Source organism: Chelonus insularis, unplaced genomic scaffold (assembly GCF_013357705.1).
Source record: "Chelonus insularis isolate UGA/USDA-ARS -01 unplaced genomic scaffold, ASM1335770v1 contig_41_pilon, whole genome shotgun sequence".
Lineage (NCBI taxonomy): Eukaryota > Metazoa > Arthropoda > Insecta > Hymenoptera > Braconidae > Chelonus > Chelonus insularis.
In genome coordinates, this window is record NW_023276571.1 from 1,248,735 (window position 1) to 1,274,914 (window position 26,180).

General features: G+C 31.0%; 3 protein-coding genes across 10 annotated transcripts in view; all 3 read right to left on the reverse strand.

Moving 5' to 3' along the window:
• The window catches only part of SoxN (SoxNeuro), a 224,783-nt gene extending 215,752 nt beyond the window's left edge, over positions 1-9,031 (reverse strand). For all 3 annotated transcript variants that reach the window (XR_004690633.1, XR_004690635.1, XR_004690636.1), the window contains exon 1: positions 8,236-9,031. The gene's annotated coding sequence lies outside the window, so the exon portion shown is untranslated. The remainder of the gene's footprint in view (positions 1-8,235) is intronic.
• Positions 9,032-16,812: 7,781 nt separating this feature from the next.
• LOC118069646 (uncharacterized) lies at positions 16,813-17,477 on the reverse strand. The gene is made up of 2 exons (XM_035087895.1): positions 17,200-17,477; positions 16,813-17,129 (listed from the first exon to the last, which is right to left on the reverse strand). Exons 1-2 carry the CDS (start codon positions 17,303-17,305, stop codon positions 16,876-16,878), a joined length of 360 nt encoding a protein of 119 aa, XP_034943786.1. The 5' UTR covers positions 17,306-17,477; the 3' UTR covers positions 16,813-16,875.
• A 320-nt stretch (positions 17,478-17,797) lies between these two features.
• Positions 17,798-26,176, reverse strand: LOC118069644 (tetratricopeptide repeat protein 14 homolog). 6 transcript variants are annotated; one of them, XM_035087889.1, is made up of 12 exons: positions 26,016-26,176; positions 25,672-25,796; positions 24,598-24,674; positions 24,400-24,522; positions 24,092-24,303; positions 22,676-22,816; positions 22,397-22,588; positions 21,125-21,833; positions 20,565-20,872; positions 20,109-20,308; positions 18,531-19,963; positions 17,799-18,400 (listed from the first exon to the last, which is right to left on the reverse strand). In XM_035087889.1, the coding sequence occupies exons 1-12, from the start codon at positions 26,174-26,176 to the stop codon at positions 18,281-18,283; spliced, it is 3,801 nt and encodes a 1,266-aa protein (XP_034943780.1). In that variant the 3' UTR covers positions 17,799-18,280. The 6 variants fall into 6 exon arrangements, with proteins under 6 accessions (XP_034943783.1, XP_034943780.1, XP_034943784.1 ...); XM_035087891.1 differs by having other exon boundaries at positions 17,800-18,400; positions 20,109-20,269; XM_035087890.1 differs by having other exon boundaries at positions 17,800-18,400; positions 18,531-19,939.
• Positions 26,177-26,180: the final 4 nt, after the last annotated feature.

Here is a 26,180-nt window from a genome sequence, read left to right on the forward strand (position 1 = left end):
CGTCACGCGACGGACGATATGTACATGAATGCAGTGCCGCCACTCGTCGTCTCTCTTCAGTTCTGCCAGCAGCCCCCTCGCTATTTCAACTTATAGGTTTTCACTATTCTTCCACCGACTACATTATCGCAACCCGCATCCCTTGGGTACATTCTTCCGCAACTCATTCGTCTTCCAAGATCTTGTCAAGGTCGTATTCTCCAGTTAAAATGAGTACACTCTCAGTGGTTGCTTTCTGGACAAGTGGTTAGGGTAAACCGGAGATACATGTCTGGACATTTTTAAATGTCAACTCTGAAGTTTATTTAGTGATGTTTAGATAAGTATTTGCACGAGACCCATTCGATTAGAATTGACCTCAGAACAAATCTTGGACACACTTTCTGAACTGTTAAGATGTTTGTTATGTCCAATCAATCTTTATGGACTTTTTCTACTTAAAAAGTAACTATGGATTAAAATTGAATACTCAGACAATTTAAAAAACTAAGACAATATATTTTAATGTAAAAATTCATCCTAGTGGGTAAATTGAGTCTGAGATATACGGAGGCAATTTTTATCACAGTACTGACTTGTTTCCAATTTACTTTTAACATGAAAACAATTTTCATTTCGAATTTTTTTAGAATTATATTTATTAATGACTTTCACAGATTGCATTTGCAAAAAGTATAGTTTTTGTTTCTCAATTCAAGCAAAATAAATTCTTGGCAATATTCAAGGTATAAAATTGCATGAATCAAGAATTTTTTGCATTATTTAAAAATTTTTCTAACTAGAAATAAACTAGTTTCTTAATTACTATGTTAAAAGTTCTACAGATTATTCGTTTATGAACTTGTCAATAACTGAAAGTTTTATGTTTACATATAACTATATTTATCATGAGGGTACAATATACACTACTTAGAGTCATTGTGATTTTGGATAAAATCTGATAGGGGAACTTATTTGTGTACAAACCAACTCATCAGGAGTTATAGGGTGCAAAGCTTACTACAAAAAGACTGAATCCCTGAAAGTGTATCTATTTAATTTAAGGGATGCATTCTCAAGTGTTTATTTATTCTCTTCTCAATCTGTGAAATACATTGATAAAAAATATAAAATAAAATTTGTAGAAAATATTGAAGGACAAAAATACTTGAAAAAATCGATTTTTTTTAAACCTTTTTTATGAGAACATTATTTTAATATTCAGAGCAAAAATATTACGGTTTCTATTGTTAACAAGTTTTTGCATTATATTGTGATAGTGATTATAACAGAATATTTTATCTAACTGATAGATACAAAATTTTCTTTTCAGTTGTATCAAAGTATTGTGGGAGTTCATCGCGTTATGCATAGTTATCACGTCGAAGAGATAAAAAGACAGCAGTGGTGATGATGAAAAAGAAGAAGGTGATTCGATGGAGGGAAAAAAAAGCAAAGTGTTCTTGTTAAAGAAAGTGGCACCAGATAAGAATAACCGACGAGGGCGACTCGCGTGCTTGAATACCGCCTGTTAATTAATACCGCCATTCAGTGCGCACATTAAATTAGTACCGAATTGTCCGCTCGTCCTGCATTCAAAGGCCAGGTGTTCTGAAAAGAGTCTTATTAGCAAATACAGAAGACGTTCGTCGTTGGTTTAGTCAGAAACTAAGCGTAGATTCCATGAAATCTAGAAAGTTCCGTCCTGGTACATTGAATATTTTACCGTCGAGGAAAAACAATACCTCTAACTTTTTCTCGGATCCAATGCGAAATTCGTTATGAAGGTTTCGGGGAATGAAGTTGATAAAAAAATCAAGAAAATAATACAAACGAAGGACAAACTGAAAACTGAAAAATTCGGATGAATTGACAATTATTACAATTGATGTATTGGCGAATGTTATTTGAAAATTTTTGTTTTTAAACTTTCTATAAAAATAAAACATCTCTAAAATGTTTACAAAATCCTCAACCTTGGAAAGTCAAATCAGTATCAGAAGAATATAAATTAATTAATTATTATTTAATTTCATTCAATTGTTTTTGTTTACTATTTTTTTATTCATGCTATTAAAAAAGAAATATTTAAATTTGTTAGCAAATATAAATTTCACTTGCAAAAAAATAATGTAGAAAAATAAAAATAGCAAGGAACACAATTTATGATTGATTCTATGCAAACAGTGGTTTAGATGATTCACGTTACTCTGTTAAGTCACATGATTATTATTTCGTGATCATACTGACCATTGTATAGTGATTTATTTCAACGTTTTGATAAAAATAAAAAAAATTATTTTAGAAATACTCCAAGATTTATTAAGATTAACACTTGTTTTCCTGATGAATTTAATTGTTTCTGTACACTGAGAAAAAATTTTTGTTATAAAAAATTATGTTGATTTAATTAATAAAATAATTTGAGATATTCATAATAAAATATTTCATCTAATTTGATATTTGGTTTAAGAATATAGTAATACGTTTAAATACAAGTGGCATTAGATTCATTCTTACATTCTGAGACACCATAGGCTAATAGTCATGCAATGCATCCAGTGACATATTTAATACAACCCATGCTATTGAAAAAAAATCTAGACCTTATATTAATGATAATTATATTAATAACAATATATTTATAACAGTCTAGACCTTATTGAGTAGATTCACGTATATTTTATCCAAACTAAAAAAAAAAAAATCATGCATTCACATATGGAAAAAAATTATATTTTAATATATTGTTGAAATAAAATGAATTTTAAAAAATATATTCTTTCCCATATGGATTGTAAGGTTTAACAGGATTAATTCAATAAAACACAATAAAAATGTTACCATATGTCAATTCTAAATAAATATTCCATGACAACTATTAAAAATTTTGGTCTTATTAATTAAAAAAAAATATTACTTGTTCACAACAAATTTTTTTTTTCACTATATCAAAAATGAAAATAAAAAAAAATATAATAATTTATAGGAAATTATTGTTGTGTGATATATATATATATAAAGGGATTAAATTGAAAAAACACTGTTGATGTGTCAATTTATCGATTCTTTTCTGTAACTGTAAGACAGAATTGGTTACACAGAGGAGTATAAAAAATTAGAAAGAAAGAATAACGAAAGAAAAGGTGAAAGAAGAAGTGTTCGGAAATATTCGAAGCGTGAAAGAGGTTGTTGGGCGAGAAAAACTCTGAGAGATCGAACGATCGTCGATTGAATAGGATCGTGATGGACTCAACAGAGAAATGAGAGAGATGGTAAGAAAGTATAGGGAAGTGAATGTGGGTTGGGTGAATTGAAGAGGGTGGAAAAACGAAAAGATTCGCGAATAGAAAAGCGACTACGGAGGGAGACAAGAGCGACCGGTAACGCGATGGTAGGGTACATTGTGTCGGGCCGCTTGATACTTTATTCCGTATAAAGGAACGCTCGGAACAATAGCGAGAACGCGGAAGAATGGAATGGAATGGATCTAAAAGAGACAGAGAGTGAGGTGAGGAGAAGAATGAGAGAGGAGAAACGCACTCACCAGTGTGAAGACTCATCACTCTGTAAACAATGCAAACTGACGAGAGAGTGACTCAAAGTGCTGCTGGTGCAGGAATTTCAACTCCCTTTCAAGTATTGAAAATTTCAAAGACACCATTTTTTCAATCCTCTGGCTTTCTAAAAATGTAGATCAATTATAGCAAAGGCTCAGTCGTCGTTGACTATTTCAAGAAACTTGAAATTCTTTCGTCGATTAGTTTTATCGGTTTTTTTCCCCCTTTTCAACAACACTTTAGCAGGACGTTTTCATTTTTGATTTTTGAGAACAAAAAAAAAATTGTTTCGAGTCTTGACATTTATCTCAAACGAAAAGAGTGACTGTAAAAAAATTTTTTCTAAACCTACCCCAAAACTTCAAAGAGAGGTTTTAAATAATAACCTTCTCAACTGCAAAAATGACCAAGTGATCATTTTTTCACACGTTAAATCCTTTTTTTTTTACGGCATAATATATTATAAAATAATTTTATGTCTCTATTTATACATTAATAGACAAACGACATAATTTATTGTTGGCAATACGTGACTGATTTATTTGTGTTAGTTTAGAACAGAGACTAAGGTTCATAAGACATCTTATTTATTTATTTTAATTGATCCTGTCATTTTTAATAAATTATTTCTTAAAAATATCTTTTGTTATTTTTATATATTTTATAATATTCAAGGAATTCATTGTAAAGAAGTTTCACTGTCAACGTTATTTGATATTGGAAGCTCAAAGTTACTAAATAGAAATATGTAAAGTTGAATGTAAGTATTTAAAATTAGTTATTTATAGCAACATAAATAATAAACATATGCAATATATTTTGATACTTATATGACGAACAATTGAGAGCTTGTGCAAATATTCAACGTTCTAGCAATTTCTAGAAACCGACTATTCACGCAGAAATCAGTCGTTGTTGCGATGAAGGCAGGACTCCATCGAGCGAGCTGGCGTATTGTTAGCGAAGATAGGATTCCTTCGATTGTAAAGCATGAGAATAGGGAAAGTGGTGAGTCAACTAGTCATGGTACAACTAAAAGCAAAATCGACAGAACGACGAAAGGAAGGAAGAAGGTAATGAGAAATTTCTCGCTTTACATAACACATTATCCTGATAAAAATATTCATAATTGATAAATTTCTTCTCTAATGTCATCTATAGCTGCATGGAGAGAATAATTGGAGAAAATTTACTTCAACAAACTAGGGTAAAAGTTCATGACAGTGCAAGGTAATATTTTAATATTTTTTTGGAGTGAATGAAAACTCTACTTTGGATGACAAGATGTTTATTACTTGATGCTAGTAATCCTTGGATGTCATTCAGAAATTGATAATTAAGTTGGACTCTTCCTTAGATTAGTGTCACTACGAATCTATGCATTCTTTATTTCAAATATGAAAATTAAAAATTTATTCTCAATCATTTAATTTATTTAAATAAATATTTCTTATTATATTTAATTAATTAATATTACGTTTGATTATGATTTAGATGAGATTTAATATGCAAAGAAATGTAAAACGTTGTCAAAAGCACCGTTTGCAAAAATATTTAATTACAAATAAAAAAAAAAATTAAAGAACAAAATTTTCGATTTTATTGTAACCAATGAAAATAAATTATTTAAATAAACATGTAAAAGAAGGGATCTTGCTAAAAAATGTTTTTAAAGTGCACTTGAGTTTAAACAATCAAATTATGAAGACGTATTAATTTGGTGTTATAAAAAACAAATCTTGAATAATTAATGATGCTAATATTTGTGAAATTAAAAGAAATACAGTTTGGAATAAAAATTATTATTTTGAATTAAATATCAAAAGTGAGTCTCAAATATTTATCTCTTGTTTAATAATTAAATTTGTCTTATTTAAATTATAATATTGATTTATTATTTAATAAAATTTTCAATTGGCTTTCTCAATTTATTTTGTCAATCTAAAAATAATTCTCCTAATGTAATCCCATTATTTTCTATTTGTAAATTAAAGGATAATTCATTTATTATGTTAAACAATCATGCAAGAACCTCTTACTCCATTCTAGCTATCGCACTTGGTGTAGATTCAAAAAGAGTGATCTTTTTGATGTTTTTTTAATAATTTATAACATCATCCTAGCAAACATTTCTTTGGAAAGGATTAAATTATTTTTTGTACACAAAGTTTTGAAAATATTGTATGAATTAAAGATACTGAAAAATGTTTGTTTGAATTAAAGATATCTTAATTTTTCAATTGATGAAAAGAAAAAACAAAAGAACGAGGGTGAAACTTGACAAGGGCTGAGGTTGAAAATATTTAGACACCTAACGTCAAGATGAATGAGACTAAATTGTATCCACAATGCTGTCTCAGAAGCACGCTATGAATAGCCTTAATAAACTTGCTAGATTCTTGGAAATATTTCAAACTTCTGTAAAGAGGAGTTGAAAGTATATATACAGAGGAAGGGGAATAAAAAAGAAATTGTGTCTGCTTATTTTTTCTTCCGGTTCGTATATCGTAAGACTTTCAGTATCAAGGAAGAGAGGAATATAAAGGATGAAAAAGTAGAATAGAAATACATTGAGAATACAGCAAGGAATGATTTGAAAAAAAATTTTTTTTACTTTGCTATTGATAGTATGAATGACATATTTTTACTTTTCAACACGGTGTTGTAAATACAGCCTAAATGAATGCAATTTATTTCTTAAGATTTAGAAATCTTTTAATTGAAATAAATTCATTCAAAAAAAAAATCATGAACCATGAAACCTTGTGTAGCTTTTAGAAATCCTATCAATATAAAAAAGTAAAAAAAAATTATTTAGTTTTGGCTCTACTATAAATCAATCAGAATTTTACTAAAGTAATTCTTGACATCACTATATTACTCTTAACATCTAAAAGCGATTTCAAATCATGAGTGAAATATTTAATAAAATGAAGAAAAAAATAATTTAAAGGTTTCTTTCGACAAAAAATTCAAACTTAAACTGAGAGCAAAAAGAAAATGTAGCAATTAGAAAATTAGTTAAAATGATTAGTCTTCGATTACATGCAATTAAATATTTTAAAATTTGTTGATAAAAATAATGGAAAAACATGTGCTGAAGTGCATATTGAAGGGGGAAAAAGCTAAAAATGATATGGATAATTTGTTGAGTTATTCAAACAACCCACAAATATGCATAAAAATATGAAAAGAGAAAAAAGGTGGTTCATTTTGTCCCGCGGGACGATTTGTTCCCGGAAAGTGTAACGCCATCCACCCTTCAACGAGCACGATACCACCCTTCCGCATTCTCAACACCCTACTCAACACCCCACTTAACACCCTACTCAGCGCTACAAAGGGCGGTAGGAACACTTGTACTCTTACTCTCCTGATAGATCGTGGTTTCAGTTAAATCGTTAGTTATTAAATCAACTTTTATCGTATTAAAATGTCCACTCGTTTAGTAATCACTTATATATATCCAATAAATACGTTTAGATTAATTGTTAATTAATTAATCAGCTATTTATTTATATTTGAATGATAAAAAAAAATACTAACAAAGGATACATAGAGAAAGAAAGACTCTCGTATAAAGAAAAAAATAAAAGTACCCAACCGAAACAATTGGAGTCTGCGTACAGAATGGAAATGCTAGTCTTTTATGTTTTCTCTGCTTTATATTTTACTTACTCTCATTTTTTCTATTCTTTCTTTTTTCGAATGATGTACTTTTACCTATATAGATTTGAATAAGTTCCTATAGAACAATATAAAAAGTTTTCGGCTTTTTGAAATTATTTTCTGCTTTATTTTTTATTGCGGTTTTACTGCAACAATCGCATACAGTCTCTAAAGCAGTATAATGGGAAATTTCGTAGTTAATTATAAAAATAATTTTAGAGAAAAAAAAAAATTGTTCAAAATTGAAAATTACTGAGATGTAAAAATTGTAAAAATTTTTTCTTAGAAATCAGATTGAATAAAGAGAAAAAAAATCGCTGAGAAAAACAATTTATGTATTCAATTGAAGGTATAATAAATTTTATGATAATCAAAAGATATCAGCTCATTAAAGAAAATATAATCATAATAATGAAAAGAAAAATTTTCACATGCTATAACAATTCTACAATAGCTCCAAATATACTAGGATATTTCTGTTTCTAAGAAATACTCCAAAACTCGCATTTCTTGTTCCTAAAACGAATAAAAGATTTAGCTGATAGTAAATAAAACAATGTTTCCAAACAGTATCTCGACTGCAATCAACGTGTATAGTAAAATAGAAATAAAGTACGCAACGTAAGAAATATTTGCGTTCGTCTAAATTCATTCCAAGAATTTTATTCCAAACTTTGGAGCGCTATCGTTTGTTTACATTTCTAAGAAGATTAAGAAGTCAACTGTTACGTTGAATAAATCTTAGAACTCTCAATATTTTCAACACATATACATTTTTCTTTTAAATTCAATTTTTTTTTGTATTCATGAACGATTCGATGAATATTAGTTATCATTATTATTATACGCCATTCATTATGAAATAACGAAAAATAATACAATAGCTGTGCAACAATAAATATTCCAACAAATAGACTAACATATTTATGTAATGAACAAACGATTTAAACGTTAAAATAAATAATAACAATGATGAAATACAAATATACGAGTATATCAGGTATAATATTGGTAGACGTGTATTTACCAGCATTGATGACTCCGTTTCGACAGGATAGACGTAGGATTTAAATGCCCATCAGTAATATACCAGGACACTCTTCACTTAGTCAACACTCACTACAGGTCATCCACTTTGTCAAGCATTTAACGTCACAACAACCTGGCGATCACAAAGTCCACTTACACGTACTTTGATTATAAACGAGTGAGAGGGAAAGAGAAAAGATAAACACGCACATTGGTGTGTCACACACGTTGTGCTACAGCACAAAATTCAAAACCAAAATTCCATTGCATTGTCTGCGTGTCAGTGCATGTCACGTGCAACCACGGATGCTTGTAAACACTATACGTCAACACGCTAAATCATTATTACCAGCATTAACTGATACATCAGACAATAACCGAACTACAACAATGAAAAATTTTATTGACAAATGGAAATTTGAATGAAGAAAAAATTTATTTTTTTTTATGAGTAATTAATTGAATGAATAATAGAATTCAATGAATACAAATTGTCATGAATAAAAGCTGATAATAATGATAAAAATAGCTTATTCTTTGAATGAATTATATCACATCACATACGTAGAATTAGACTTGTTATTTATTAACGTGAATAATATTTTTAATATTATTATGATAATTATTGGAGCAGATTAATATCATAAATAAGTTTTAATAGCACACTGCAGGATAATAGTGCACAGAAAATATAATGAAATATCAATCACTACTTATTTATGACACATTAAATAATTATCACTTTGTAATCCGATTTAAGATGGAGAATTCATATGAACACATCCATTCGGTATCACGCGTCGCGAGAGACTGATCACATTTTAGAGCGCACGCCATCTTGACGGCCGCTTACTCCCCACCTTGCGAAAACTCCCCCTCTTTGATAACAGACCCCCCCTCTCTCTCTCTCCATTCGCACTTCTTATCAACGTGAAACAATAGTCTAAACATTTATTAATTTTACTCCATTTATTAACGATTTAATTACTCTTTACTTTTGGTCAATTATTTTCTCTCAATTTTATCCTAAATATAATAATTATTATAAATTAATTTTTTTTTTATTAAAAATAAATTTCTAATTTATGCATAAAAATTATTATTTATTAATAATAATTAAATTTAATTTTTGAAAAATAAATTAAGGGATAGATATTAATATTATTATTTGTTTATTTAAGAAAAAATTATTAAATAATTATAATTATTGTAAAAAATTGTTAATGGTTGGACTGTTGATTTAAATGAATTCGAATCAATGTATTGATTAATAACAGTAATTTTATATTAATTAGTATAATTTTAATTAAGAATAAAAGGCCAGTTAAATAAGGATAATAAAATTTAAGATTATACAATTATCTATCATTATATAATAGCAAATGATAAAAGAATTGCAGAAAGGGTGCAGGCGTTAGCGGAAATAGCGATTAAGAACTTGACCATTGCTTAATTCTGTCTACGAAGGAAATCATTTTTTTTTTATTCCTCGACCTTACCAGTCAACTAATTACATCACTCACATATGAGTATATATAATCCCAATTATAATTATTACCATTACTGTTATTTTTATTTATTAATATTACTTTTTATTATTTTTATTAACGCAATGTTTAATTATAAATTTTATTTAGAGAGACTATTTATTGTTATTATAGCTAATGCATCATGGTGCAATGAGTAATAGATGTAATAATTTTAATCTAATACAATTAACCTAAATCAATCGTCCCACATGTACCGATCATATTCCTAGAACCATATGCTCATCCTAATGACTCTAACTGGAACGTCAGCTTGATACCAGGTGAACCAGAATGTTATTTTCCCGTGACTCTTAATAGACATAAGATCTTTTTTAAATTTATTTTTGATTAAAATCTAACAAAAAATCCTAAAAAATTAGTCTGACGAATTTCCCATTTATCTAAATTTGTAATTTGTCATCTTTTAGTTCTTTTTGTTTATAAAGAATTGTTATTATTATAAACAATTTACAATTTTTCAACCACATAAAATTATTTATAACAATATTTTATTGATTATCATCAAATATAATTATATTAATGATCATTCAATAAATTAAAACCATTTTTAATTGTTTATAACAAATTGAAATTTTTATAAAAAATATATAATTGTTTAGAGCCTCAAAAAGGAGATAATATATTGGATGATAGTGTGCTTTTGAAGTGATGATTCTAGGTATTTTATATAATAAAACGTAATTAAAATAGTGTATGAAAATAAACAATGACTGAAGAGTACAATACAATGAACGACAAGGAGGTGATTCGAGGAAGATAAAGGGTGCAGGATAGAGATCGTTAAGATAGTTAGGGGAGTCATGACCAACGTCTTAATATCACGCGGAGGAAGCTTAATCTGGAGATTTACCAAAGAGAATAGCAAGATCACTGTGGGATTCTAATTAAACGCAAAACAGCTTCATTAAGTTCCCAACTGCCCTAAGGCGTTCGAAACTCTGCCGTACTCCATGAAATGGATCTTTTGCATTGCTTCCATAGTCAATTCCTATACCGTGCACTTGAGCTTTACACGCACCTGGTAATTGTCATTCAGGAGCTCAATGAACTGATGATGTGATATCTTTTCTATTAAATTTTATCTTCAACCTACTAATAAAATATTTTGTGATAAAAAGATGCTGGTAAATATCATTACTTTATTTAAATATAAATAAATTAAAAAGAAAGAGATGGTGAGATATTTTTTAAAAGGATGATGAATTAAAGCTGTAACGATTGATGAACAGTAGTACCAAAGTCGATTGAGTAGAGTCATAAAACGGTAAAATGATTACAGAAAAGTGGGAGGATGGCCTGACAAGAATGAAAAGATGCAGTAGAATGCAACGAATTTGAAAGAGCTATGCCTGCATACATAATGCCATGGTGCTATTGTCATCGAGGCGTTGGGAGTCTCTTTTGTCTATTGCGACTCGTTCCGCGGCACGAAATTCTGATCGCACGCGCCGCATCGATCTTCGGCCGATCATTTGCATCCTTATTGTCCCGCATATCCGACGAGATTGTAAGCTCACAATATATCACTATACTCTTATTTCCTCATGCCCTTCTCTTGTTTTACTTATTTTCCGAGATATAATTCACATGTGAATGATTCAAGTTGATGAGCTTGGAGCAAATTTCTGCTCCAATATGGTCATCAAATCATAATTGTAATAATTCAACTTTTTATGCTGAAGCAGACATGAAGGAGTTGGAACCATGAAGGTCCATGTGATGATCAACTTCTTTGGTGATCTAGCAAATTAAATTGTTACAGGCAGCATTTTTTGTTCATTTGGAACAGTAATGTACCATTTATGAGAGGTTTATGGTAGCTACATAATAAAATTGTCTATTGGTAACTTATAGCAAAGTGGTATTCAAATTGAGAACAGTTGGAGATATCCTAGGAAACATTCTAAGATCCATATGTTAGACTTCATCATCAATATGTTTGATAATAGTTGATTGATATGGAAAAAATTCTAACGTTCCAGAACAACTACTTGACTGGAATCATTTTGATGCCATCCAAGTACAGAAAAATAACTTGAATCAGGTTTTTTTTCTGAAATTATAATATAATCTGGTATAATAATGATAACAATAATAAATCAATATCGTATTTTGATAAATGCTGATGATTTTAGTGAATCACCCAAGCATGATTTAATCAGAGGACACAATGGAAATCATATCTTGGATTACCAGGATTACAAATGGAAGGAAATTAATAAAAATTAGACAAGCTTGGTTGTTTAGCGAAATTCGCCAATTTAAAAGTAAAGAAAAGAATAAAATAAAAGCTCGACGAGCGCAAGGAACTACAATTAAGCTGGTTGAAGCGTGGCTGAGTTGTTCCATTGAGAGAATTGGTCCGTGCAGGGAGCCAACTATCGAGCAGAATTGAGAGGCTGTGGGGTATAGAGGGGGTTTCGCAGATTATCAAGCATCAGTTGTCGGGAAGAATAAGCAGCCGGCAACCGTCATTTAACTTTAACGCTCCAACTGCCCCCCTTTCCCTCGTTCAGATCGTCCCGCGCTCTGCTCACCCTGAACATCCCTCGAGGGCTACCACTAGTCCATGCTAATTAAATCTGCCTTCGTATACTCTTCTGCACTTACTTTCTGACCTCTACTTTCTACTGTTGTTTCTACCACTTTGTCTTGCATTTTCTCTATTTCTGTCCATCAAAAGATGCTCTACCAGTCATGTTCATTTAAGTTATCAAGAACTTGCTAACTTTCTGGATTTGTATTAGCATGTACTACTTTTCTAATATTATTGATTGCTAGCAATTGTTCATCCACCAAAGCAATAAATGTAGGTAGAAGTATTTGAATATTTTTTAATCTTTTCAGTGAAAATTATGCAACGATTAATCTCATCATGCGTAGTAAAACAAAAAAAATCCAATGAAAGATATCCCGATTTCACCACAAAATAAAAACTTTAGAATGAATATAAAAATATGCATATAGGCAAATAGAACAAAAACAGACAATGCTTTTATTTCTATAACTATTTTCTGTATACACCAACCCTAGCGCACAGGAAAACCTACGAGGGGGTTGGAACCAGGTGGATGTGTTATTCGTTTCTACACAATGCCATCATTTTGAGGTATTGTGTCAGGTCTACGTCCTACGAATTTGTTGCGAATATGTACTTTCTTCACTCAGCACAACAGATCGTGCATAAGGCTTTCGTTCAGTATGTTCTATTCATTTTATTCATCTCCACTAGTAGGAAAAAAAATGTAATCTTTGAATACATAACGTTAGATACTTCAAAAAATTTCCTTTATCATCTTGGTCTTTTTCTTCAATAAAAAATGTAAGATAAGTTTGAAAAAATACCATTTTTCTTTGAAAAATATGTGTTTAGTCTCTGAAGACAAAGAGTATTATAAAAAGACAATAAGAAAGCAAAGAGGAAAGAGAAAGATATATGAATAGTGAGTACACAGAGTCGTGTAGGTATAACGTCTGTGATGAGCTTTATGATTGGAAGAAAGAGCAGAGGATGCAGTTAACAATGCGTAAAAGAAAGAAAGAGAATGTCAAGTGGACATTGTTGACGGTGACAATGCCGCTGAAATTGTCGGGGAACAAAGAGGTCTTATGATGACGCTGCTGGCGAACAAGCCAGCGAATTGAACGAGTTGTATCCATGGATGGGGTACCTAATATCTATTCTCCTCTCCAACTTAACTATCTAATGTGAATAAATTGTTAAATAAACGATTGAATTGATTTTTCCCTGCTGCGTTGAGTACTCAATGCTAGGGTGTTTAGCAAGAAGTTAGTCTAGAATTAATGATACTAATGAGATCAATAAGTCTTTTATTTTTTCCAAATGAATCAATTGTTCCAATCAATTTAACCCATCAGTGATCAGAGAAGCTTTTAAAACCATCGCTAGCAGAAGTGAAACACTCCCAGTTGTTGATGGTAATCTTACAGATCAAGTGAAAGCACTGATGCTAAAAGTTACAATCAAGTTGATAATGACTTTTTTAAACAGTTGATAAGAAGAATTAGAAAAGAAGGTTGATAGAGTTGGGAAACTGATATATTTTTGGATAAAGCTGAAGAATTCATCCAGAATTGCTGAAGACCCTATAGATCCTTGGTAGTAGGAACATTTTTGTAAGGTTACTGAAAGCTCGAGCCAGCATCCAAAGGATTGTTAAGTTTTTTCTTCCTCCAAACTCTGAATGTGAAATTCTCTCTATTCAAAGAATAAGTAATTTATTCATGAGCAGAAAGTATTAACATCTTCGTAAAATATCACACCGTTCGTTTAAGACGAAATCACTTGGAAGTTTTGGTATATAGAGAGAAAGGAGTCTGCAATGCAAGCGGGATTACGTTTAACTGTGCAAGAGAGTCTTCAAAGTGAATCTTCCAATGTATAAGTATACACAGGATGTGTATAGACTACTCTTGCAATGAAGATGATGACGGAAGAGAAGTGCTACCACCAGCAACTCTATAAGGGGTGGATCTAGAAAGCCTTATACTTACTAACGTATGCAGATAATCGGTACAAAGCCTTTCGTAAGATTACAAAGGAAAGCAACTCCGACCTGGTACTCTATATATCTAAACTTGCTATTGTTATATCGTTACGAGGTATACATTTCTAAAGACTTGATCTCATTTTTTTTAAACTGAAAATACATTTAAAATCGATCACTAGAAAAGTTCTTAACCTTTTCTTCGTACTCTCAACATCTTACTTTGATAAAAGTCTCCGGAAGTCCATTAATCACCGGGTGCCTGCATTGTCGTATTCAGTCAGCCCGGCATTCAAGACTCCAATATTATCAATACCCACCGCCAACTACCACTACCTCAAAAGCTGCTGTATAAAGAGAGTTCCAAGCAGGTTTATCAATAGAACGCCAGGACATGCTCATCGACCTCACCGACGACCTATCCCGTCATGAAAACCACGTCGATATGTTCTTATGCGCTTCATGACCTTTCAAAAGTTTATATGCTTTCACGAGAAACGGAAACTTCGCTCTTTCCTCTTGATTTCAATCATCAAAATCTCAACGATTCTCCTTATGAAAAAAATTCAAGACTTTTGATCAAATTTATTGTATGAAATATCTTTTTTTTTTGTTCCTGCTGATGCTTAATTATATTTCATCATCAATTTAGTTTCTACAAGAGCACAATCATTTGACTATTCAACTATAAGTTACATTCTGCTACTAATAAGCAGACTAGTTCTCTCAAAGTTTCAACTAATTAAGCTAAATAACAAAATTGAGATCTATTTTATCTGAATAAGAGTTTGATAGCATTGGAGAATTTTTAATTATTTTAATCCCCAACATCAACCGATAACTACTATCACCAACTTTTATTATTTTAGGATCATCATCTTTCATTATGCCACCATCTCCAGACATTTCACTGGATGTATTAACCTATGATATATAGCTGTAGCAAACTTTTAGCAACCTAGATCTGGAGATCCTTCAAAGGTTTCAATCGAAAGCTTTGAGACTAATCCTGTATGCTCCAAGGAGAATATAAACGTTGTCATTCACTGTTGAATAGAAGATAGAAATGATCAGGAAAATTTCAATACTCTAGCACAATCCAAGAAAAATATTTCAATGAACTGGTATCAAGTTTGCTGGAGAAGATTCTAGTTGAAAGATCTTTTACTCCAATATTCTTACAGTAAAATTAAAAATAATAAAACCAAGTTAATGACCTAGAAATCATCATGAAAAAATATTTGTGTATAATTGAAAATAAAATTATTATAGTTCTTTTCAACTAACTTTTTATAAATAAAATACCAAGGAAATGCTTTTTTATTTTATACATATATAACTATACATCAATTGGGCCATTCTTCATAGAAATGTCCACCCAACTCCTATAAACATCGACAAAAGAATATATGCCAAGGGTGGGTGAGTTTTGTATACGCAATACCACGAGAAAGAATTGTTTTGTTCCTTTGCTCTCATCATTCTGTACGTTTGGCATGTATACAATTCTACTTTCGCCTTACTACGATGTTCCATCGAGCCCTCTAGGTATGCATCTGAGAAACAGAGGATCTGACTAAAAAAGGAAGTGAAACAATAGTCGGCTTTGTGGACGAGAGACATGGAAAAGCTACAGCAAAGAGAAATTCTGAGCGATTGAAATGCTCCGGGAGTCGTGTTCATCTTTTTCAAATGGTCGACGAGCCATTTTTTTTCTATATTTCAATGACCAAATGTGAATTCACACAAAACCAGTAGATGATGGTCCCTTTTCTTTTTTTATCAAAATTAAAATGACACAAAGATAGTCAAAATTAAAAATAGAAAAAAAATCATATCTATACATGTAGTCCGCGAGAATTCCTATATTATTTATTGACGCCATCATCTATCGGGTGTTATTTATCATTTGATTCACGAAAACAAAATTGACTCATTGAACAGATGTCTGTTTTATTTAAATCAAGATTCTTTTGTGCTTTCGTGCATGTAGTTTTTAATGACAGACACAGATTATGAGAAGAAAAAAATGAGAATAAACAAACAATGTTTGAGTAGACTCACCGTAGTTGTGGAGTAGTGACGCCATGGTATCCTTACTCCAAAAGTGCACTGATTCTTAGTTGAATATTACACATTTAACAAATAAAACACTGATAATTTTATAATATTCATATTCACAACTGTTTTATTATCATTTTAGACCATAATTCAATGACTGACAATAAGTATTTCTATATAAAAACATTAAAAACACGAGCACAAATTTTTAGAACTACCGGCAAATGTGACACGCTCAGAGAAACTGAACCCACACGATTGGGCGCGAATATTTAGTGCGCGCGCGTCTCGATGGCAACGCCATCTAGGTGCGCGCGAAATAAATTCAACGAATTTAAAATGTGATTACATAAATCAATAAAAAATAATAACATATGTATGTCTTTAAAACTTTAAATTTGTTTATTCTAAATAGTTTTATCTACTTATAATTCAGTTTATCATATTATTGACATTTCAATAAATAAAAATCATTTTTAAACAACTTCTTCATTGTTTATTGTGAAATTAATTTAATATTTAATAATTCTTTTTATAAATTTCACATTGTGTGTGATGAACGCAATGTCCATTAAATGGTAAACGCATGTGATCTTTTTTACACACACATCCTTCTATACATGAGTTAAGTTTAAAACACGGACTCTCCACCATGGAATCTTTATTGAAATTTTCACAAGTCCTTTCACAAGATGGATTGGCATTACATCTACTATATTCTTCTAATTCGCTGCATTTTAAATTCTCTTCGAATTGCTTACTCAATTTATTTTCTAGGATTGACTACTATTATTTAAAACCATAACAATAATTTTTTTTTATCAAAAAAAAAAAAAAACTTACCTTGACGATCTTCACTATTGACAATGGGACCATCAATGTCTTCATCACTTTGAGTACGAACAAAAGAGCCAAAAAGTAAAAATGTAAATACAAAAGCAACCCTCATACTGATTACAGAGTATGAATGCTTTTAACAGAAAGAATATTTTGATGGAGTATTTAAATACGAAAAGTTTTATGCTAATACATTTACTCGTGGACTCATTGGATATACAAAAACGATAAGATTACAAAACTAGTTAGTAGTAATGGATTGTAATTTATTTTTCCTGTAAATACCTTGATGAAAAAAAAACTATTGAAAGAAATAAGAAACTTTTTACTATTACAATTTTATTCTAATTTCTATTATGTTCTGATTGTCTTGCTTCTTCAGTTTGTACTGAACTATATTACAGAGAAATTTGTATAAATATAGTTCACTAATGTAAAAAAATATTTTAACACAGAAAAATAACAGAATTATTCAAATAGTTATTCAATTGAATGATTAATAAAAATGTACGACTCTAACTTAATTAAACTTCTAAAGAAGTATCTGATATTTAACAAATCTATGAAGAGTTTATTGTTGTCAATCAAATAGTCTGAGGAGAATATTTTTCAGGGTAATAATATATTTTTGTTTGAAGATGTACATAAACTGATTAATATAAGATGTACTTAGTCATACAAGTAGTAAGTAAATACATGATGATGTAACTTAAAAAGTACACTTATATGTTCTACTTACAAAGTCTGTGTAAAACTGGATAGTTAACAAAAATTCAAGGATTAAAAATAGGCTCAAAAATATTTTGATGAAAGAACAAATTTTTATTCTAATTTTTTTTTTTTCATTTATTATGGTTTGATAAATTGAGTTAAATTTTATAAAATGATGATCGCTAAATATTAGCAAAAATATCGTAACTATACAAGATGAATTTAGATCGCAGACATTGCGATGGTTGAACTATTTTTAATCCACAACATTTAATTAGAAATTTTCGAATCACTGTTATTTAAAACGTTTCAACTAAGGTAGACGACGACTGGACGAAGAGAGAAAAGATATGATGTTGAAGTATTTCGAGATTGTCTACCAAATTTTAGCAGCAGCTTCTCTTCTGATCAAAACATTTTTGCTTCGTTGCTTCATACGTTCAATAAAGTTAGCCTTTCCTTCCATGTCAGCTGCAGCAGATTGACTCGCCTCCTTCTAACAACAAATGAGATTAATTTGGAAGCTCTCTTCTCTCTTCATCATCATCATCAATTGCTTGTAATGTACGCGATCATCATGTAAACTTGAAGAAAAAAAATTGTAGAGTTGATCTAACCTAACCAACCTTGTTCGCAGTAGCTTCGCCACCTTCGGTTGTGTCCCAGCGCTCGTAATCATCGTCATCACGCTCTTCACCTTCACTTAGAGGCCCATCGTGCCTCTTGTTTGGTGGTGGAACTGGAGTTTGTTCTTCGTGGACATCATCACCACCTTCCAGCATTTTATTTATCTTTTCCTTTGCTTCATCAACCTTTCTCATAGGATCAGGAGAGAAACTTCGATCACTGTATCTATCTCTTGAGCTTCTGCGATCACGGAAGTCTCTTCTATCTCTGAAGTCACGATATCCTGGCTTATTATTATGGAAGTAACGTCCTCCTCTGTTCCCTCGGCCGCGGTTTTGTGGTCTATTATTAAATCCACCTCCTCGATTACGATTATTAAAACGATTGTGCTGATTATTATTATAAAATCTATTACGATTTTGGAAGTTACCAGGGCCACCTCCGCGGTGATTCTGATTATTGAAATTTTGGAACCGAGGTTTATAATACGTTCCTCTGTTGTTGTAAGGTCTGAACTGTCGTTTACGGTAGTAACCACGATCATTAGACCTACTACGGCTGCGACTTCGCGAATAAGATCTCGACCGTGATCTAGAACGAGATCTGCTATATGTTCCTGAAGGAGAACGGCTATATTTTCGTTCATAACTGCCAGATCTACGATTGGAATAAGATCTTGAGCGAGATCGTCGTGGAGATCGCGATCGAGAACCACTAGAACTACTTCTCGATCTGGATCTGCTACGAGACCGTCTTGCAGGTCGATCTCGACTCATCCTCTTGGAAACTTCCCCACGTGATCCAGCTCGTTTTCGTTGGGAACGACCATGTCGCTCATCTTCGCTATCCGAGTCAGTTCTTGGACCTTTTTGAGTCTTCGATGGTGGATGCGGACCAGGTGGTTCTGGTGGATGACTTTGACCAATAGGTTGGAATTTTCCTCCCAAGTTTGAGTTGAATTTATTTGAATTCGATGGTTGAGACATCATTGAATTATCTTTATATGATTGGAATTTATTTTGTGGTTGTGGAGTTGGATACTTAACAGGAGTTTGCTTTTGAATGGATTCTTTAGTCGATGACATTGAATTCGATGTTGATGTTTGATTTGAACGTTTATCTTGTAATTCACGTTGCATTTGTTTACGAACATTAAATGATTTGTCCATTCCTGAACGTTGAAGCTTATCATCAATATCATCATTATCTTCATTTTCAACTTTTATCTTTTCTGGTTGATGAAGATCTTGCCATTTTCCGCTCGAATGAGTATCCTTTTGTCGTGCAGCTTGAGCAGCTTTCCATTTAGCATTCAAAGCTGCTGTGTCCAAAGTGGGGAACTTCGGTTCGGAATGAAGAAGTTGGGATTCTTGTTCAAATAAATCCGGCAATGGTTTGCGTTGACCCTCTGCAAGGTAATCGACTGATGTACCTATTTATTACAAATATTCAATGGGGTCAAAGGATGATTTAAAATAAATAAATGATTTATTTAAATAAAAATTATTTGACGTTAAGGGAATCATTTGAATAGTTAATAAATTTTTGTTTTTATACATCAAAAACAACAAACAAACCTTTACGTTGTTGTGCTCCCAATGACATTCTTGGATCTCGTTCATGGTAAGCTTTGGAGGCTTCGTCACGTTCTCGTTCTCTTTCGCGTTCTCGTTCACGTTCTCTGTCACGACGCATCTCGTCTTCTCGGCGTGAAGTCTCCGTAAGCTTTTCCGCGTTACTAAGGGGGGAAGGCATGTCATTATACTGAGCGTAATACCTAGAGTAGAATATAAAGAAAAAACACAAGAAAAAATTACGGTCATCTAATCTTAACGGCATTCAACACAAATTATAAAAATCTAAAAAAATTACGTTGATTTCACGGTGCAAAGAGTGATGTAATATTTAAAAAAATGAAGAAGTATTATCGAAAAAAAGTTATAGAATAGAAAAAAAAAAAGAATTAGATAGCCATATTAATCCTAATAAAAAGTCTCAATGAGACTTTTTTTCAACACAGAAGACCTTCTTACCTTTTCAGTACTGCTGTTTCTTTTTCAACTTTAGCATAATAAGCACTCAACTTTGATTCAAGTTGTTCCAAATCGGGTAAAGAAGATTTTCTCAAAGCTTCCAAATCACGTTCAAGTTTTTCCTTATTTCTACGTTTCTTTCTTTCTTCCTTCTTTTTTTTCTTACGTGACTTTTTATCATCTTTGTCTTTTTCTTTACCTTTCTTTTCCTTCTTTTTTTTCTTCTTCAATTTATCACTTTCTGATTGTTTTTTCTCCTTTTCTTTTTCACGTTTCCAACGAGCTGTTTCCTCCAAGAATTTACGTACCTATTTTTGCGAGACATAACAATAATATTTTAAAAAATGCTTACGTAATTTATAATAAAAAATAACATTTGAATAATACTACACATTTTTTTAGACTAAATAATGTTCATTAGTAAAATAAAACAAACTAATGACTTATAGAATCTTTCAACTGTTAAATCAAAATAAATAACAGTTTCATATGCAAATGAAAAAAGAAGATCAAAATATTTCTAAGAAGTAAATACTAATAATAAAAATAATGAAACTAACTTTATCCTCATAGTCAGAATCATCCTTCGTTTGTTCAAGGAATTTTCGTACTTTATTTTCGTAGTCATCCTTATCACGTGAATTACCAGTATAAGATTGGGAGCTAAGAGGATCATGAGATCCACCAGTCGAAGAAGCAGCAGGCGGATTATTATATTGAGCCATACGTTTGCTTAATGGTGACAATGAACCACGATGATCTTTCTTATGCTTTCTCTTACGATTTGGTGATCGTGATGTTGATCGACCTGAACTTCCAGATGATGAAGAGCTACTAGAATCTGAACTTGATGAGCTTGAAGATCCACTTGATGAAGAACTTGAACTAGAACTCCATCTTTGCCGCTTTTTGGACCTTGACTTACGTTCTTTCTTTCGTTTCTTTTTGTCTTTCTTTCCATCAATAACTTCAGTCTCGCCATCAAATGATTTAAATGTCTCCAAAGGATTGAGAGATCCAGATGCTCCCATTGTTTTAGTCTTAATATATTCAATTGAATTTCTAGCTTCTTCGTGATATGGTGCTATTGCTAAACAATTTTCGTAAGCTTTTTGTGCGTCTTCGAATTTTTTCTCATCCTCATAACTTCGACCCAAGGCTACTAAAGTTTCTGCCATGTATTTTCTTGCATTTGCATGTGTTTGATTAAGCTTAAGAGCCGTTTCAAAGTCGTCAATAGCTTTTTTGAAACTTCCACTGTTTGCATATCTAGAATAAAAAGAAATAAGATCTGATAAATATAATAAATTTTTTTCTTTGTTAACAAAACTGAATTTTAAGCGACTTTACCAATTTTAAATCTCAACTTTAATCCTTGAAATTTCTCGACAATGTTTTTGACATTTAAAAAATAATGGCTATTGTTATCACTTCTTTTCTCCCTGCTTCACACTCATAAATTGATGTCTACGACATTGATTTTTAATTAACGTCAAGAACATTGTCAAGGCAACTCATACCATTTGTTTACAAGGTTTCATACCCACAGGGTTGACTTAAGAAGATTTTCATTTAATATCAATATATTCAGATCTAAAGTCACTCGTAATATATCAAGTTCTATAGTTTAAAGAATTTTGTCATAAATTTGTTCCAAAAGATCATTTTATAATTTTTTCATCATTTGATTTTGCTAAAAATGTTTGAACGACAAAGTTTTAATAGATGTTTATTTGAAATAAATATTTTTGTTATAAAAAATTATATAAATTCATTATTAATACCTACTAAATGACTATATTATTACTTTTGGAGATGTACTTATTACTTACAAAGCGCCTCGAGCAACGAGTCCTTCAACATTCTTCGGATCAACAGTGAGAGCTTTGTTGAGACATTGAAAAGCTTCAGTATGGCGTCCAGCCTTAAAATGATCAATTCCTTCAGCAACACTCTTGAAAGCCCATTTGCTAGCTTGAGATTGTCTTAACTCCGTAGCATATTCATGAGGAGGAAATCTCTCTCTGTAATCATAAAACGGAACCAACCATCAGACTCGCTATAATCGATGAGCTTGAAATGCTATCTTCGCTCATTAATTCGATATTCACCTCAAGCCCACCATATTAGAGTAGTGTTCCCGTCCAAGACCCATCAAGTCGCAAAGATATTTAATGTTGTTGGGATTGTTGAAGCCAGTACTTTTCTCCAAGATTGTTTCATAACTCTGTCCCTTGTTGTCCATCGCTTTCCTACATGACAAAGCGAGATGTAATGTTAATCGACTTTTTTTTTCTCTTCTCGAAATCTTTCCTTTGATTCTTTCCGGAAGACGAACCAAATGGTAACGTCATGAACAATTATTTCAGACAATCAAATTTATCTTCAATAACAATAATTTTTTTCTTATCCTATAACAACCTGATTACTTATTGAACTCGTCTCTCACCTTTCTCAATCCTAAAGACGCAATTTTTATTTATAGATATGTTTTTAACGTATAATTCTATCATTGTTCTTAATTAGAATGTTTGGTTCAACATAAAAGCACAGCCTATCGATGTATTTTTTTTTAATTTACGCTTTTAAATAAATAGATCTGACACATTTATATGGATTATTAGCTTTGCAACAAAACAAATTGCAATTCTATGAGCTTTATATCCCCAAGTTGAAAAAAACTGCTCATATGTATTTATTTATTAATTTCTGTCAACATCTTTTATAACTGTTAATTGTCATTGCTGTAAGTTTAAATGAGATATTAATGATAATTATAAAACGGAGTATCTTTATTATACATAAAAATAGGCGTTATGCTGTTGAATAATGCGGTTGCTTGGTCTCTCAAGATACAAAAAAGTGCAAATTATAGTATATATAAAAAAAGAAGCATTAATTGATAAATAATAAAATGAAATTGAATTTAAAAAGAGACCAAACAACTGTGCTAATTTTTAATACCTACCGTCAGCTTAACAAAACTCGTATCAGCCACAAATAGATAAATTCTTATCATTATATACTGGAAATTCAATCTCAAATAATTTATGTTTGATTGCCTGCAGCGTTATAATTATTTCGGCTGGTGCTTTGATATTATACAGAGTCACAAACGTAGATACACAACGTGTTGCATGTGGGAATGTGCAGTACACAGCCGTGGATTTTATCAAAGGATTTTCAAATCATGTTGGATATTTTTAAATCATTAACTCATCATCATTATCAACTATTCAACTTTTTAAACCGAATTCCTGCCACCTGGATTCATAAAAACTGATCAGAGACATCAAACAATCTGATTTCATTGACAAATCGTTAATATCACATGACTCCTAGGATTAAAACCGGAGTTTTAACAACTCTCTTCATTAAGCGAACCAATTTTAGTTAATTCACAAAATTTTCGTTCTAAATTATTTTTTTTTAAACAAAAATAACATGTAAAAATATTTCAACGACGTGATGGTCGCAAATCATTGAGTAATATGTGACAATCGTGACTTTGAAGTTTAAACACTTACTTATAGGCTTCTGGTAAATCTTCTGAATGTATAAGACCCATCGGTGGGTGTGGAGCTTGACCCTCGCGAGGAGGTACGTTCATTACAGCTACGATACGTTCTGCATCAACGTTTACTTCACTCACTACGACGCACACGAGATCATTTGCCATGTATCCTCTTGCCACACCTTTTTCAACGGCAGGTACTGTTGCCGTATTTAATATGAGAGCCTAAAATATTTTAATAATATATTGTTTATTGATCATAACAACTACTAGGATATTTTGCTTGAGATAATTTTATACAAAAAAAATCTGAGACTATACCTTTACTCCTAAATCATTAACGACTCTAGGGCAATCACTGCAATTACAAAGAACTTTCAAAAGTAATCCTGTCGCACTTTTGCCCATTACTTGTGCAAAAATAACGTCACCAGTAATTAAACTCTGAAATTGAGAATTGAAACGTGAGTTTTTTTATTATTTGTAAATGTCTTTTACAAAGAACACAAAAATAATTACCTCTAAGAAGTTCCTGATGCGTTGAGACTTTTCCATAGTAACAAAAGAATCGATTCCTGGCATTGTCGCATAAAACTCTGTAAAAATTATATTATTATAAAAATGTGAAATACTCCTGAATTATAAATACAATTAATCTACTTAATCTATCTATTAGCCTCGTAGTTTTTATTAAAAACCGTCATTTTTTCATATAAGCTTGTCATTGTATCAATTCGCTCGAGAATAAGCGTCATATTGTAACATGGTCAATAATTATCTATACCATCTAAAGACTAGATAAGGTTCTCGATATTAATTCATCAAATATTGCCATTTCATATCAGAGTAGTTATAACCTTATAATAAGCATTAATTACATGACATTCAATGGTTACTAAGGTAACTATAAACCGAATAATTTTAATGATTCATCTGTTTGCTTCTTTCAGGAAATTTATTTGCACGCAAATCAACTATACCCCCTTTGAATAGGCTATTGTTTGATCAATAACATTTCCTTTAGTAATTGATATTCCATTTCCTATTATAATATTTAATACAAATAATTAAAAAATATTGCACAATGTCACATGAAAGTCATTGATATTATTCATGAGTCTTTTTATCAACAATTTTTATGACTTTGATCATTTTTTTTCTTCAATTACATTCGATACCGTTCATGGATAAACAAAAATTAAACTAAATACCTAATTAAAAATTGATTAATTTTTGTATTTGTTTATAATTATTTATTTAATGTAGAAAATCATAAGACTACCTGCCACGTAATCAATGTTTTATCATGAAACCAAGTTGATGGAAAATATGAAATGATAATCATCTAAACTATGTTTTAATATCTAATCTTATAAATATTAATAATAGGTAAATAAGTAAATATCGATAATTATCAATAATTTATAACATTTCGAAAAATGTATGTCATTGCTAAAATAGCTCGTAAGTTAGTTAAATAGTGTACTTAAAATACTTTAAATGTGAACTAGTCAAGAGTGTTATCTTACGCAATTTCCGTTGAGCGAGGCTGATAAATAATTATTTGCACTGCTATGGATAATGTACACATACCTTCATCTCCAAGTTCCTGCTTGATGGGCTCAATAGTTTTATCCAAATTCGATTTATCATAAAGAGAATCTGCTTTTTTAGCAATAAATTGTTGTAGTTTGAGCCTTTTTCCTCTATCTCCAAAGCTATAATTCATCATGAATCAATTAGTATCATTTTACCATTTGACTTATTACAAATATATCAAAAATTCTAGAAACAGATAGTATCTAATGGGGAATGCTGGTATCATTCACTACTTTGTAATCAATAGAAAAAATTAGAACAATAGTATGCACTTTAAGATAATTGCATCTAGGACTATAAAGTATTGTTAATCAATAAAGTGAATAAATGAGAAATACCTAAGAGTCTTTTGCCGTTGTTGATAAATTTCGAAGCTGGGATCTTTAAGGTTGAGCATGGCAAGTTCATTTTCATTCCTTTCGCTTTCCCAAACTTTCTGAAGCTGTTGTCCATGGTAATTTAACGTCTGGGCCACCAGACGTGGATCCATTGAATCCATCCTT

Excerpts from the sequence above, each read along its gene's own strand:
- LOC118069646 (XM_035087895.1), bottom strand. The coding sequence starts at position 17,305 with ATGAGGGTTGCTTTTGTATTTACATTTTTACTTTTTGGCTCTTTTGTT. Across the intron at positions 17,130-17,199 it reads CAATAGTGAAGATCGTCAAG|AAAATAAATTGAGTAAGCAA; the intron begins GTAAGTTTTTTT and ends AGTCAATCCTAG.
- LOC118069644 (XM_035087889.1), bottom strand. The coding sequence starts at position 26,176 with ATGGATTCAATGGATCCACGTCTGGTGGCCCAGACGTTAAATTACCAT. Across the intron at positions 25,797-26,015 it reads CAACGGCAAAAGACTCTTAG|CTTTGGAGATAGAGGAAAAA; the intron begins GTATTTCTCATT and ends GATGAATTATAG. Across the intron at positions 20,309-20,564 it reads GAAACAGCAGTACTGAAAAG|GTATTACGCTCAGTATAATG; the intron begins GTAAGAAGGTCT and ends ATTCTACTCTAG.